Genomic DNA, 16,408 nt, shown 5'->3' on the forward strand with positions numbered 1-16,408 from the left:
GAACCCCATGTGGACAGGACCAGGACAAAAGAGTTATCTTTCCAAATACGTATCCCTGAGGAGAAAGGCTCAGGAAGGAAGGGGGAACCTGCCAGGCTGAGACAACTGTCTGCAGGTGCTTCAGGCTCTTACCTCATACTCAAAGTCACCCCCCAGCGCCCCGATGTCCAGGTGCAGGTTCCTAAGAAGCTCACTTGAGCTGCGAACACTCTGAAAATGAAAATGATGGCAAGCAAACTGGTCAGCCCCGGGTGCAGGCCCAGAAGCTCCTCACAGGTCCAAGAGCTGGGTCAGACCCAGCAGGGATACAGACTGGGCAAACAATGAAGCTGTGGGCTGGAAAACCACCTTCACTTATTTTCAAAGTAGCACAGAGATTAAACCAGAAGGTGAAAACAGCTCAAGTACCCACCAACAGATGAATGGCTGAATGGAATGTGGTAATTTCATACAATGAAATACTATCCAGTCACACGTGCTACATGAAAGAAGCCAGACACACAAGAGGACAAAGACAGTATGATTCCACGTATATAAAATATCTAGAACAGGCAAATTCACAGAGACAGAACAGACCAGGGACTGGGGAGAGGGGAGGATGCAGAGTTATTGTTTAATGGGTACAGAGAGTCTCTGGGATTATTAACAAGCTTTGGAGACAGATGGTGATGAAGACTGTATAACACTGTGAAGGTATTTAAGGCCACTGAATTGTACACTTAAAACTGGTTAAAATGGTAACTTTCATGGTGTATATATTTGACCACAATTTAAAAAAATTTTTTTTGTTTTTTTTAATGGCCCAGAGGATATTCAGGCCAAGAAAAGGATTCATTCTTACCTGGTTGTCACTGTCTGCCTCATCCTCCTCGTTGGTCTCCTCCCCTAAAGCCAAGAGGCTGAGAGCATTCTTGTCCTCATGAATGGAGCCCAGGAGACCTTTTGTACAAGCAGAAGGCTTGAGACCCTGTGCCGGCTCCAAAAAGAAGGAAGGTCAAGGCACTTAGTGGGAAGACCCTCAGCATGAGTTCGCCTCTCTCTGTCAAGATAGCGCCTACAGCGAGGCCACCATGTCCGAGAAGCTGACCCAGCAGCTCCAGCTCACAGTGGTCCCTCCCTGTCCAACTCCTACTGCCCTGGTCACAGGGACCGGGAAATGAGCCCTGAGTCTCTCTGACCATCCTCCACGGCCCACCCACGTTCAGCATCACCCAGGTGTGACTCACCTTCTTCCACACCATACAATGTGTGTTGAGGAATCAGCCTGGGCCCTGTATTTCTCCATGGGCCACAGCTCCTAGCATGGAACACGGAGGCCCCATGGTAACTAACTATACTATATACAAGAAAAAAAGCATTTACCAGTAAGAGTTCTCCGAGCTGACCGGACTCCACTGAGCTCCCCAGGTTCACACTCTGAGGTCCACGAAGAGCAGAGGGTGGGGCATCCACCCGGCCCCTTAACGGGGCCAGGCCCCCGAGAGGAACATGGATGGGGGCTAACGAGGTACCCACGGCCTGGGCAACAGAAAATATCCTGTTAGAAACCCAAGCAACCACAGGGCTCTAAGAGTGTGGAGACAGATGTAAAAATAAAACATCTAAATCCTGCCCGCTCAAATTTAAACCACCTCCGTTCAGAGGCTGCTAATGAAACACAACATCCAGAAGTCAGCATTGTGCCAACCATGTGAGAATCATGGGCTTGTTTCCCGATTCTCGTAACTCTGCTGCTATCTCCCAACAAACGGCTCTTTCACGTCTGGAGAAGCTGCAGAGGGCCCTGCTCTCCCTTCTGAAGCCACAGAGGAAGCTGGGGAGGGGGTGAGGAGCAGAGACAAAAGCCTCATCTCCCAGCATGAGAAGACTCAATACATAAAGCTGAAAACTGATGAATCAAGAAAAAGCAGCCTAAGCATGTTATTTACAATATGGAAGCAGACACCAGAATAAAGACATTGCAGAATAAAGGGTACCCACACTGGAGAACTGCTATATTTTGTTCTGCACCTTTTGGCTTGCCTTGGCATTGTCTAATATGGGCATGTATTACTTTGATTAAAATAAACATTCACTCTGAAAAACACCCATGAGGGTAATTCCCTGGCGGTCCAGTGGTTAGGGCCCCATGCTTCTACTGCGGGTGGCATGGGTTCAATTCCTGCTTGGGAAACTAAGGTCCCACATGCCACACTGCATGGTCAAAAAAAAGTAAAAGAAAAAAGACACGTGAGCAACAGAAGAACTTTCTTTCTGCTCTCCACTGAGGAGCAAAGGGGCTGTAGAGAGCTCAGCCAGAGGACTATAGCAGCCGCTCCTCTTTCGTGTTCTCAGGATGGCGGGCTTCATGCCAGTGAGGACTGGGGAGAGACACCAGAGAGATGGCAGAATTTGTGAGACTTGGGCCACTCACAGAATCTTGGATTCTCGGTTTACTCATCTGCAAGTCAGAGATGATATGTGCAAGCTACTTAAGGTCTGCTGAGAAGTTCAAATAAGATACTGAATGTAAGAAGCATGTGTGCATGGCCCAGACAACCCCAGTGTATGTGTGTGTGGTCCGGGCTACTCCAGGCACGTGTGTGCGTGGCGCGGGCTATCCCAAGGCACGTGTGTGCGTGGCGCGGGCTATCCCAGGGCACGTGTGTGCGTGGCGCGGGCTATCCCAGGGCACGTGTGTGCGTGGCGTGGGCTATCCCAGGGCGAATGTGTGCGTGGTCCAGGTTATCCCAGGGCGAATGTGTGCGTGGCGCGGGCTATCCCAGCGCATGTGTGAGTGGTCCAGGTTACCCTAGTGCATCTATGTGACCTGGGCTACCCCAGTGCTATGGAATTGCTATCATGACAGATTTGTATTACAATGGTCTGGGCTCAGAAACTGAGGCAGGTGACAGTTTACAATGAGCTCCTCAAAATCCATTTCTCAAAGTTAAAATGTGTATAAAACAACAATTCCATTCCTAATCCCACAGTGACTGAAAAGAGAAAGGGGAACCCGAGGGGGTCAAGATGAGAGGTTCAGGTGGCCTGTCTTCTTACCTGTGGCTGGGACTGAGGCCAGACCATTGGGTGGGTTCCAAACACAACCTGTTTCTGCCCAAGAAGGGCGTTAGACTCTCAGCTGAAAGGTGACATGAGACCGCCCACTGCCCACCACCCCCTCAACCCCAAGCCTTTGTATTGGGTTAGCTAAAAGTTCATTTGGGTTTTTCTGTATCATCTTATGGAAAAAAGCCCAAACAAACTTTTTGGCCTACCCAAAGAGATTCCCAGTCATCTAGCCTGTTGCAGGGTATCTTCTCGAGGCAGAAAAGGAGCTGAAAATAATAAAACTGGCCAACATTGCCTGAGTCCTGGGCTCCTAGGTAAAAGCACCTGTCTCATTCTGCTCTCAGAACCATCTGAGGCCCCAGTCCCCACAAAAGCAAATGGAGATTGGTGAAGTCAAGACCTCTGCCTGCCCCAAATCGCGAGGCCAGCAACCACAGGAGTAGATCTGAGAAGCAGGGCAGTGTCTAAGCCGCTATATCACACTGGCTGTGGCGAAAAAGGAGCCCGGGAGAGCTGCTCTGCGGTACACTCTGAGCAAACCTGGCCGGCTCCTCCCAGCAGCCCAGCCCACCCAGCAGATCAGTGAGCAAATTTCTTCCCACACTGTATTGATGGAAAATTACAGACTCCTGACATGGCTAATTTGCTAACGTGCTGGGGGCCTGAGGGAGGGAGATGGGCCCGCTGAGGGCTTTGTTCTCCCAGGCCTTGACCACATCAGCAGTTAGCAGAGAAATTATACATCCCTGGCTCCTAGCTGATCAGTTTCTATAGATGGCCATTAACTCTGGCTAAGAGCTGTGCATGGCATTGTCCTTCAGAGCGGATAAACTTGCCACCATTGGGCTAATTAAAACTTTGCAGGATAATCTGCAGCTTATCCGATGTTTATAGTGCTACAGGGGTTATTAGAGCTAATGGAGAACCCAGGCATGCCAGCAATTAGGAACTGAGGTAACAACTGGGTAAAGCCACAGCTGGGCAATAGCAAAAGCAGCCCAGGGAATGCAGATAAACCCCATGGTCTGTGATCCTATTTGACTTCTGAATGAAGGTGGTGGCAATTCTTTAAAGGGACAAATGGCCCCGAATGACAGGGCAAGCCCACTCTTTGGCAGATCCCACTAGGGGAGGACGTGGTCTGTGCAAGCCTGACACAGGCTATTCACATGGTTCTGGAAACCCTGGGAAGGAAGGAGCAGAAGCAACCACGGAGCAGAAGAGAGTCCGGGCTTCAGCCTCTCCTCTCAGGTGGCGCTAGCAGTAAAGAACCTGCCTGTCAGTGCAGGAGATGTGAGAAGTTCAAGTTCGATCCCCGGGTCAGGAGTAGGGAATGGCAACCCACTCCAGTATTCTTGCCAGGAAAATTCCACAGACAGAGGAGTCTGGCAGGCTACAGCCCATGGGATCACCAAGAGCCGGGACACAAGGAAGTCACTGGGCACATCATACCGCAGGACAGTACTAACTCTCTGTGCTAAGTCACTTCAGTCGTGTCTGAGTCTCTGTGACCCTCAGCACGGCAACTCACTAATCCTGAGTGATTCCGAGAAGGGACTTAGTTCAGAGGCTGGGGGCGGTGTGTCTTCTTGGGAGGACCTCTCTACACTATCAGCTCATGCGGAAGGCGTCCAAAGCCTGGAACAGTACCTACGTCGTGCAGGAACGCCATGATCTGTGCCACCTTACTCACCCTCAAAACGGATCATCTTCAGAGCACGTAAAGCACCCGTGCAGTATGGTCAGATCAAGGGAAGGGAAGTCCAGACACCCTCCGCCCCCATCTTGCAGGTGATGAGGTAGAAGAAATAGGAAATGCATGCCATCCCACAGGATGGCCATCCCGGGTGGCTAAGGGCTCCCTGGTCACTGAGGGAGGACAGACAACAGGAAAGCTGACCTGATGGCTGGGTTCAGACTGTCAGCACAACCTGCTCCCTGCCTGCCAAGTTCACTGGGCCTGAGGTCGTGATGCTCTCTGAGACGCCTACCTGGTCGAGAAGCTGCATCTTGCCTGGCTCTGCCGCAAGCCCTCTGCTGGAACTCAGCTCGACCAGCCCCTGCCTGAGGGGGCTGCTGCCGGGCCGGAGACGAGAGGCCTCCTGCGCGGCCGAGGCAACGTCCACTTCTGGAGGACGCTCCCGTGGCTCCGGTCCCCAAGGCAGAAGCCCGGAGTCCATGGCTCTGATGGCCTTGTGCTCAGCCTCGCTAGACAGCCTGGAAGACTCGGCGGCCAGGCAGCAGATCATGCTGGCCAGGTCTTGGCCCGGCATCTCCTGCGCGCTCTCAGGCAGCCCCAGGCCCTCCAGCCGCCGGGAGATCTTGACCATCTGCAGGATGTGCTGGTAGAACCTCTGGTCCTCAGAGTAGTCTTCGCTCTCTGACTGCTCCTCAGAGGAGCTCTGCATGGGGAGCAGCTGGGGCGCCAAGAAGGCGCTGGGGTGCTGCTCTATGGGCCCGGGGCCTGACTCACCCACGCCCCACTCAGACCCCCGCGGGCTCTGCAGGTCCCACGGGAAGTTGGTCACCTCCCCCAGGACCTCCGAGCCAAGGCGAGAGGCCAGGCTGCTGCTGCTGCTGCTCTCCAAGTCAGGCTCACACCCGCTCGGCCTCCTGTCCTCTTGGGGGGGCTCTGGAGAGCCTGGGGATGGGTTCTCCTCAATGGCAGGAGGCCCCCCGGGAGCACTCCCTGCAGGGGCACTCTGGACCAGTTCTGAGGCTAGGGTATCAGGGGGTATTAGCAACAGCCCTTGGGGTGGACCTCCAGCTGAGGCCCCTGGAGTCGCAGAGTCATCAGGCTCGGTTTCCTTGCCGCCCCTGTAGGCGTCCCTGTGGACAAGCTTGGAGACCTGCCCCACCCACAGTCCTGGGGGCTCTCTTCTCCTCCTGCCTCTGCCCACGCTCCCCGCTTCCCCAGAAACACTCTGCCAGCTCTGGTCTTCAGCTGGGTTGCTGTCTAACAAGGACAACTTGCTCTTCCCGGTGAGCAGCATGGGGTCAGAAGAACAAGGGGACAGCGAGGGGGCCTCCTCAGGGGATGGTGAGGGAACGGGGCTCTGGCCCTTGTCCCCGCCAGGGCCAGTGGAGCTCTGTTTGGCCACGTCATGCCTGTGCTCCTCCCTTCTCAGCTGCGGGCCCTTGAGGGTCTCCGAAAGCTTCGCATGGACAGAGGCCTGTGTCTTGCTCTCTAACACATCCTGCCTGTTCTGGAAGGGCCCGGTGTCGTCAGGGCCCAGAACGCCATGTTTCAGCTGTCTGCTCCTCATCTCCAGCTCTTCTATTTCAGGGTCTGAAAACCCCACGTAAATTTTCTCTGTCAGCGGCTGGGGTTTCTCCAGACCCTGCTGGTCACCTAATTCTGTCCTGCAGTGGGCTGGGGCCCTGCCTAAGATTTTCTCCACGTCGGCAAAGATCTGGTGGGTTCGGGAAGCTTGGCCTTTGAAGAGCGGCTGCAGCTTGCTGGGCAGAGAGCCCGTGAGAGGCCTGGGGATGTCAGCCAGCACACATGGGCTCTTCCCTTTCTTTAAGGAGCCCTCAGTTCTAGCCTGCATCTCTCGGTCTAGGTCCAGACCAGCCAGCCCAGGCGCTGGGAGAGGGGACGGGCCACGGAGAAAGGAGGAAGAAGGCAGAAGGCCCTGCTCAGGCTGTGTTTCCTAGACGGGTATGTAAACAGGCAGAGAAAATGAAGACAAAGCGCTGCTGACTTCTACTGGCTACCGGAGCTGCTGGCAAACCCTTAGCAGAAACCCACCCTTCGTTCAAAGTGAAAACAGAAACCAAAGAGGGAAGAAAAGCTAAAAACTCCCTTGGGCTTTGTTGTTTTCTAGGCTCTACTTTCCTCATCTACAAACAGACTTGACTAGATCCATGGGCTCAGGACCCTTGCTCCCCATGGCACCTTGGGGGCCACCATAGTGGGTATGTCGTGGGGAAGGAGCATCGCCCAGACCCCCACTCCCAGGTTCAAACAGAGCAGCTCCGCTTCTTTATAGACACTGGTCTTCCACAGAGGAACTGATGTGAAGATGGCGTCACTACTAACAAAAAGTCTGAAAATCTCCAACTAGGTTATCCTGGAAATACCATCAAGCTCTCAAGTCTGTGACTGGTTAATTTCATAAAAATCCACCATTCTTATCAAGAACTATCAGAAATAATCTAAGAAGGGAGGGAAGAGGGGAAACATGAGCAGTGAGCTGAGCCTTGAACACTCAGACTAGGTCTTCTACCAAATGAGCTGGTGTTACTCAAGAGAAGTCCACACAGCCAGGGAATCTTGGGGTTACAAAAAAAAAAAAAGTCCCTAGGGACCTCCCTGATGGTCCAGTGGTTAAGAAGCCGCCTGCCAATGTAGGGGACATGGGTTCAATCCCTGGTCCAGGAAGATCCCACATGGTGCAGAGCAACTAAGCCCGGGCGTCACCAACTACTGAGCCTGCACACCACAAGAAGAGGCCACCACAGTGAGAAGCTTATACACTGTGACGAACAGTAGCCCCGAGAACGCCCACATGCAGCAACCAAGACCTAGTGCAGCCATGAAGAAAGAAAGGAAGAAAAACTCCTAAAAGATCACCCAGCTCTCCTCCAGGAGCCCAAACTAGCTGAGCCCAGATCACCCACCTGGTCAGGTCTGCCCCCAAACAAACTCAGCTTTCAGGCACCTGTACTGAGCCCTAAGATCCAGACTGATAGCCCAGGCCTGTCCACCTTCCCTAAGATCCTGAACCACAGGAGGAATCCTTTGTAACAGGAACTCAGTCAAATACCCAGAACTAGGTCTATTACCCAACTCTCCAACACAGAATCCTCACTTAATTCCCTCTCTCACCTGCAGTCATGTCAGAGACTACCCAGATGCCAGCTGTCATCTAAAATAGGCCCCCGGCAGGAATTCCCCAGTGGTTAAGACTCCACACTTTCAGTGCAAGGGCAGTGGGTTCCATTCCTGGTCAGAGGAACTAAGATCCCACATGCCTCATGGCCAAAAAAAAAAAACAAAAAGAAACTAAAACAGTCTGGGATTAGTGAAAAGTCCATTATCCATCTTCTACCTTGCAAATACATGCCATTAGAAAATTCAACCTCTTTGGAAATGACTTGTCCTCTTTTCTCCACCAGAAGAAATGGGTTTGCTACCTTATTTCTTAGAACCATGACTAGTAATATGGGGTGGGGGTGGGGACACGGGGGAGGCCTATCAGAGAGCTTGAAAATGATAAAAAGGATAAATTTATCAGCAACCATCCAATATCAGAACTGACACCTTGGGAAGGAAGGCAAATGGAGGAATTTTTGCTGAGAAGTAACCACCAGGCACCAGTGGGAAATAAAGACCATAAATAAGAGAGCAAATCAGCTCGACCATTGAGAGGATTGAGAAGGTATTCCCAGGGCTTCCCACGCCCCTCCCTCTCCTCAGCGTGGCCCATCGGCCTCTCACCTGGAGGAGGGACACAAAACAACAATGGGAAAAGAGCACTTTCAACTCTCGAGTGAAAAAGCTGCTTGGGGAACAAGGTGAGGGCACTGAACTCAAACGTCGGTTTCTGCCTTGAACCAAGGAGACCGGCAGCAAAGACCACCAATGGGAGCAGATAAAAAACCCTCAAACTTCTCTTTTTGGATCTTGAAGGCACTGGTGTTCTGACAACCGAATTACGGTCCAGCAGACATCCAGGAATTCGCACCACTGAGACACACGATGAATCCACTCGGGGCAGGCTTGGCTTGGAAAGGAAAGGAGAGGCACATGCTCCTCTGGGCTCTCTGGCCTCCGCCGACTGCTCCCTGTGACCCGACTCTCCATAGAGGCAGACGGCATCAGTTCTCGGACCACTGCAAAACCCTGTCCCCAGTCGGGCACTTGCCCACTAACCTTATTATGTTATATATGCCTCCCAACAGGGAGGAGGGCAGAAATTGCTTGGTGATGGTAAGCACTAGTTCTAGAAGCTAAAAGGAAAATCTGCCAGAAAACAGGTACAATTCAGATGATGTACTATCAACAAAATTACTATATTATTCTTGTTGGTCTTAATCTCCCAGCTGTAAACAGTCAGAGGTTCCCAATACCCCCTCAGGTTTCAGGCCTGGTCTCCCTGGGAGCTGGCACCCACTAACTCACCAGGGGACTCTTGGAGGTCTCCTTATCCTTCTTGTCTTTCTTTTCCTTTTTCTTTTTCTTTTCTTTCTTCTTAGTGGCCCCAGGAGTTGACAGCTTGCCCCGTTCTTGGATCACCAAGTTCCGATAGTGTTCATCACAGGGGTGGTCCCACGTGGACTGGCCGTTGGCAAAGTTGAAATAGTAAATGTCACCTGTGATGTCCTGGCTGGAGGATGAGCAGAGGTCACACGTTAGTTCCTGGCTCAGGTCCAAAGCTACGTAGGAAGAAAGAAAAATGGCAAGGAAGCAGAGAAGAGGGAAGAATTGTGGGGATAGGGAAAGAGGGAGAGAGTAGGAGGAAGAGAAGAAAGAGCTAACACAAAATTGGATAGATTTGGCTAAGAATAAGGAGTTAGGTTAGACAGAGACAAACAATTAGGATATTAAAGATTTCTCATATCGAGATGTTTAATCATTTGGGTTCCTGAGAATTCATGCTAGAGTAGGGATAAACTTGGTTTTAGATGGATAAATACAAACGCTATGATGTCTTAGAGGTAAATTCTAGGATACACCTTGCTTAGTATTTTCATAAATGATCTAAAGAAAAAAGATACGTGGTGAAAGCTCTGATTTTGCAAAAGACTCTAAACATATAAGAGGCAACAATCCAAGTTAGTGGAGTCAATCAACAATAAAAGAAAATAATGTAGAAGGTGGGCCTCAAGAATCTGTTTCATTATGGCTGAAATAAGTCTGAAATAAGTCACTCATCCCATCCACCACTATCAGTAATCCATTAGGACAGCTAATAAGAAAAAACCCATCACAATAGCAATGTGAAAGATAAAATACCCAGGAATAAACACAGTGCGTGCCAGACCTTCATAAAGTTTTACTGAAAATTCAGGGGGGGGAAAAAACAATTGGTGAGACACCCTGTGTTCCTGAATAGGATTCAAGTCTGTAAACATGACAATAATCCTCAAATTAATATATAAATCCAACACAATCCTAATCAGGCTCCTTATGAAACTCGACCTTGTCTTGGCCAAGAAGCACATGAGAAGATGCTCAACATCACTCAACATTAGGGAAATGAAAATTAAAACCACCATGAAATGCCACTTCACACCCATTAACACAACTATTACCAAAAGAGCAGAAATTAACAAGTGCTGGCCAGGATGTAGAGAAACTGGAACTCTGGTACGCTACTGGTGGGAACATAAAATGGTATAGCCAAAGTGAACAACAGCGTGACAGTTCCAACAATGTAACAGAAAAGTTAGAATTACCGAATTTCCCTGGTGGTCCAGTGGTTAAGAATCTGCCTGCCAGTGCAGGGGACATGGGTTCAATCCCTGGTCCGGGAAGATCTCGCATGCCACAGAACAACTAAGCCCGTGTGCCACACCTACTGAAGCCCCTGCACCCTAAAGCCCGTGCTCCACAACGAGAAGCCACCACAAGGAGAAGCCTGCACACCACAACTAGAGGAGCCCCTGCTCTCCGCAACCAAAGAATGCCTGAGCACAGCAAAGACCCAGCACAGTCAAAAATAAAAATAAACTTCAAATTTTAAAGATACAGCACTATATTAAAAATCTGAATTACCATATATAAACCAGCAATTCTACCTCTGGGTATACACCCAAAAAACATTGAAAGCAGGAATGAAAACAGGTTATTTGTACACCAGTGTTCACAGCAGCATTATTCACATAGCCAACAGAAAGAGAAATTCTCAGCGGTCAGAAACAGAAAGAAAGCATGAAATCTGAGTAATAAGTGCATGAACTGACAGGTCAAGGTCGGGATCTGACCTCGATATAGGCTCACGGAACCTGAGTTTAAATGCCAACCTAGAACAAAATGTGGCCTTAGGGCATCATAAGTTTGGAAACTAAAACTGAGACCCTAGATATATCTGGGGTTCTTCAGGCTGTTCTCTCCATGAATAAAAGGACCTAGTGGGCCACAGAAGTAGCAAGGAAGCACATCACCCACTCCAGGTTCTAGGTGGGGAAAATAAAATTTAATGAAAAACTGAAACCCCAAGACATATGTAGATAGAGTCCAAAATGTGGTAAGAAAATGCCAGATCCAGGAAAGTAAAGTAAAAATTGAATCCTAAAGCACTAAAAAAATCCTTGACAGAAACCACTGTGAGGCTACTCAACAACCCAGGAAGGAGACACTCACAGAAAATAACCTCTGCAGAAAATGAATTCACAAAATGCACAATACATAATTACAAACCATGTGAGGAAACACTTAACCATGAGGGAAAATCAGTAACACAGTGAAAAGAAGAACTGAGAGTAGAACAACCAAAAGAAGACTAAAAATAACAATATTTTAAATTATTGGAGGGATAAAGGAAGAGAATCCATAATGAAAGAACAGAACTCTTTAAAAATAAATAAATAAATAGACGTACGCATATTGAAAAGAACATAAGGGGACTTCCCTGGTGATCCAGTGGTTAAGACTCCATGCTCCTAATGCAGGGGGCCTGGGCTCAATCCCTGGCCAGGGAACTAAGATCCCACATGCCACAACTAAGCCCACACACCACAACTAGAGAAGCTGGCACGCCACAACGAAGACCCACTGCAGCCAAAATGAAAAATAAAATTAAAAAAAGAAAAGAACATAAGAGAACTTGTAGGAATTAGTAGTCATTAAATTCAAAACAAACAAATCAAAAAAAAAAAGAACACATTGATTAAGCAGCAGATTTGACATAGAAGAAACAAACAGTGGATTGGGAAATATATATGCTAAAGAAAATTATAAAGTCATTTTTAAAATATGAAATGGAAGTTAAAAGACATGGTGGATAAAAATAATAAGGTCTAATATATTTACAGTAAGAGTTCTAGAAAAGAAAGTGATAATGGTTGAGAAGTTTTCAAAATTGAAGAGAGACATGAGTCCTCAGTAAGAAAGCATTCCAATTCCTGTACACAATAAATAAAAGTGAATCCATACCTAGATATATTGTAGTGAAATTACAGGACACCAAAGATTAAAAACAAAACGATGAAAACAACCAGAGGGGGGAAACATTGATTACCTACAGAGGAACAACTAATAAAAGCAAAAAACATGTCTTATTAGCTAACCCAGCAGACAGAAGATAAAGGTAGACTATATACAATATTGTCAAAGGGCTGTTTGACAAACCTGTACACAACTAAACCATTATTCAAGAGTGAGACCAGGAAACTCCCTTGTGGTCCAGTGCGTAGAACTCAGCACTTTCAGAGTCAGGGCCCCAGATCAACTCCTGGGTGGGGAAGAGCGAGACCAGACAACAACTGCTCAGGACACAGGAAGATCAACACATTTGGCATGCCTGGTGAAAAGGACATTTAAGAAACAGAAACAGACTCACAGATGTAGGAAACAAGCTTGTGTTTACCAAAGGGGATGGGGAAGGACACATTAGGAGGTTGGTGTTAACAGATACAAACAGGTCCTGCTGTTAGCTCAAGGAACTGTGTTCAATATTCTGGAGTACACCATAATGGAAAAGAAAATAAAAAAATATTTCTTACACATATATATATAAATACACATACACACACAGATATATATTTGAGTCATTTTGCTGTATACCAGAAACTAACACAAAACTGTAAATCACTATACTTAATCTAAAAAATGAGAGACCACATTCTTATCAAACACAGATAAAACGCTTAGATAAGCAGGAGCAATTACTAAACCGGAATTCTATAACAGCATGTAACAAAGAATAGGTATAATGAACAAATTAAATTGGGAATCAGTAATCTAAAAAATACCCAACTCTATCTCATCTCCTTCAAGCTATTATTTTGGAGAAAAGATACTTAACAAAACTTTAATAAATGAAATCCAGTAATATGTAACCATTATCAAGCAGTTTACCCCAAGAAAGTAAGGTCGGTCTAACAATTAAAAGCCAATCAATATAATTGACTGTATTAACAGACCAATATAGAAAAATCATGATTCTTCTGTATATGCAGATACATATATAGACGTAGAAAAAAATATTTAACAAAATTCAATATCCATTTCAGATTTAAACTCTCAGCAACCTAGGAATACAAGGGAACTTCTTCATCCTGACACAGGACATTTAGAAAACCCTACAGTTAACACTGGCTAAAATCACACTTAATGGTGAAAGACTTAAGGGGAATGCTTCCCCTTAAGATCAGAAATAAGCCTAAAATGTTCATCGTCACCATTTCTGTTCAACTGTATTAAAGGTTCCAGTCAGTGCAATAAGGCAAGAAATAGAAATATAAGGTATCCAAGTTAGAAAAGAAGATGAAAAAATGTCTTCATTCCCAGAAGACATACTATCTATGTAGAAAATTCTATAGAATCTACAAAAAAAGCTATTAGAACTAACGTAAGTTTAGCAAGGTTGCAGGCTAGAAGATCAGTATACAAAAACCAATTTTATATGAATGCAACCAACACTTGGAAATTGACATTTTAAAAAATAACATTTATAAACATAACGGAAAAGCATATGAAAAAGAATGGATGTATATTTATAACTGAATCACTTTGCTGTGCAGAATTAATACATCATAAATCAACTATACTTCGATAACAAAAATAAATACAAGATACCAGAAGCATCAAAAAAGGAGATAAATCTCACAAAATATGGGCAAGATGTGTAAACTAAAAACTATAAAAGATTTCTTAGCAATATTAAAGAAAGCCTAAATAAATGGAAACAGACTGTGTTCATAAATTGGAAGACTCAGTGTTGTTTAAGACGTCAGTCCTCTCAAACTGATTTATAGATTCAGTGCAATTTCAGTCAAAACCCTAGACAGGATTTTTTATAGAAATTGACAAGCTGATTCTAAAATTCATACAGAAATGCAAGGGACCTAGAATACAACTTTGAAAATGGAGAACAAAGTTGCAGGATTTACTCTAAATGATATTAAGATTTATAATAAAACTACAGTAACCCTGACAGCATGGTATTTGTGTAAGGTAGACAAACAGACCAATGGAAGACAACAGAGAATCCAGACCTGGAAGGAATTCCCCAAGTGACAGCAATTACTCAAGGGATTGGGTATAATGGTGAAAGAGGACACATGTACCTAGGCTTCTTTTTTTTTTTAAGTAGGAAGTAGAAATAAGTTTATAGAAATGAGATAATTTTTTCAGTACACAGCATGATGATTTGATAAACTTCTTTACTATGAAATGATTACCACAGCAGGGTTAGTTAACGCCTCCACTACCTCCATAATCACCATTTCTTTTCTGTGGTGAGAATATTTCAGATCTGGGACTTCCCTGGTGGTCCACTGGCTAAGACTCCATGCTCCCAGTGCAGGGGGCCTGGGTTCGATTCCTGGTCAGGGAACTAGATTCCACATGCCACAAGTAACAGTTTGCACATAGCAATAAAGACCCCACATGCTGCAACTAAGACCCAGCACAGCCAAATAAATACATTAAAAAAAAAAAGAAAAGAAAAAGAATAGAGATTAATGATGAGGCAAATGTGGCTAACACGATGGATACTGGAGGCTAACAGAAACCACTACCTACAAACACAACCACGAAGCCTCAGCACCTGGAATACCATGCACAGTGCTGGTGGCATTCCTACAAGAAAGATATCATGAACTGGAGAAGGTCCAAGGAAAAGCAGCTAAAAAGGTCCAGAGAACAGGGAACCTGCCAAGCAAGAAGAACTGGAAGGATTAGGCCTCTGAGGCAGCGATGAGTGAGGCAACAATCGTAGTCATTTTGAAGCATGGCCAATGCATCCAGTGGTTCAGGAAAGAAGAAAATAATCACACCTTGTACACACAACTGCACAATCCCAGCAGAAGACACGACCGACCCCGCCCCCCGCCCCAGGGAACATCTGAGGGCTAGTGTGGGACAAACAGGAAATCCCATTCTTTGGTACAAAACTCGGGTCACTTACTGTAGGGAGGCGTCGTGGAGAGAGCTCTGTGTACATGAGGAAGACAGAGCCGCGTCTCCAGGAGTGAAAATCCTGGTGGGGGGAGGGGGGAGACAGGTGGATGGCAGCGGCTGCCCCACCTCAGCCAGTCTGATCCTCACCGTCAGCCTCTGCTCACCAGAGATGACCTGAGCGAATGAATGCCTGCTCCTCACAGTTCAGAGCTCAGACTGAAACTGGAAACAGGGACCCATTCATGACCAGGTCACACAAGTTCAGGGCTGGGCTGTGCAGGGAGACAGAAACCGCTGCCGGTCTGTGTCACCGCACACAAACCTCTCCAGCACCAGCATCCACTCTGGACACAATGAGGAGGGCCCAGTGTTGTCCTCTCCATCTCAGTCTGCAAAGAACAACAGTGACACCTCCTCCGTGTGCCTGAAGCAGATGGTGGCGCTCGAGAGCTTGATGCAGGGCAGCAGCTGAGATCCTGGGACCTTCCGGAGACCAGAAAAGTAACCTGATTGCTGTTGTCCAGTTACTCAGTTGTGTCTGACTCTGCAACTCCGTGGACTGTAGCACACAGGGCTTCCTTGTCCTTCACCATCTCTCAGAGTTTGCTGAAACTCATGTCCATTGAATCGGTGATGCCATCCAGCCATCTCATTCTCTGCTGCCCCTTCTCCTCTGGCCTTCAATCTTTCCCAGCATCAGGGTCTTTTCTAATGAGTCAGTTCTTCACATCAGGTGGCCAGAGTACTAGAGCTCCAGCATCAGTCCTTCCAGTGAATATTCAAGGTTGATCTCCTTGCAGTCCACGGGACTCTCCAACATCACAGTTCTGCTCCAACGCTACAGTTCAAAGGCGTCAATTCTTCAGCGCTCAGCCTTCTTTATGGTCCAACTCTCACATCTACATGACTACTGGAAAAACCAAAGCTTTGACTGTATGGACCTTTGTCAGCAAAGTAATGTCTCTTCTTTTTAACATGCTGTTGAGATTTGTCATAGCTTTTCTTCCAAGGGGCAAGCGTCTTTTAATTTCAAGGCTACAGTCACCATCTGCAGTGATTTTGGAACCCAAGAAAATAAAGTCTGTCACTGTTGCCATTGTTTCTTCATCTATTTACCATGAAGTGATGGGACCAGCATCTGCTGGGTCATCAAAAAAGCAAGAGTTCCAGAAAAACATCTGTTTTTGCTTTACTGACTACACCAAAGCCTTTGACTGTGTGGATCACAATAAACTGTGGAAAATTCTTCAAGAGACGGGAATACCAGACCACCTGACCTACCTC

General features: G+C 47.0%; 1 protein-coding gene across 12 annotated transcripts in view; it reads right to left on the reverse strand.

Annotated features, from left to right (window-relative positions):
* The window catches only part of CEP164 (centrosomal protein 164), a 71,060-nt gene that overhangs the window by 40,397 nt on the left and 14,255 nt on the right, over positions 1–16,408 (reverse strand). For 11 of the 12 annotated variants that reach the window (XM_065944945.1, XM_065944940.1, XM_065944941.1 and 8 more), the window contains exons 4-7: positions 9,179–9,383; positions 1,363–1,518; positions 842–976; positions 133–210 (exon numbers count right to left, since the gene is read on the reverse strand). In XM_065944945.1, coding sequence (XP_065801017.1) covers positions 133–210; positions 842–976; positions 1,363–1,518; positions 9,179–9,383 — 574 coding nt within the window. The remainder of the gene's footprint in view (positions 1–132; positions 211–841; positions 977–1,362; positions 1,519–9,178; positions 9,384–16,408) is intronic. The other variant, XM_065944939.1, reaches the window with a different exon arrangement.

The sequence above is a fragment of the Muntiacus reevesi genome, chromosome 9, assembly GCF_963930625.1.
Source record: "Muntiacus reevesi chromosome 9, mMunRee1.1, whole genome shotgun sequence".
NCBI classification, from domain to species: domain Eukaryota; kingdom Metazoa; phylum Chordata; class Mammalia; order Artiodactyla; family Cervidae; genus Muntiacus; species Muntiacus reevesi.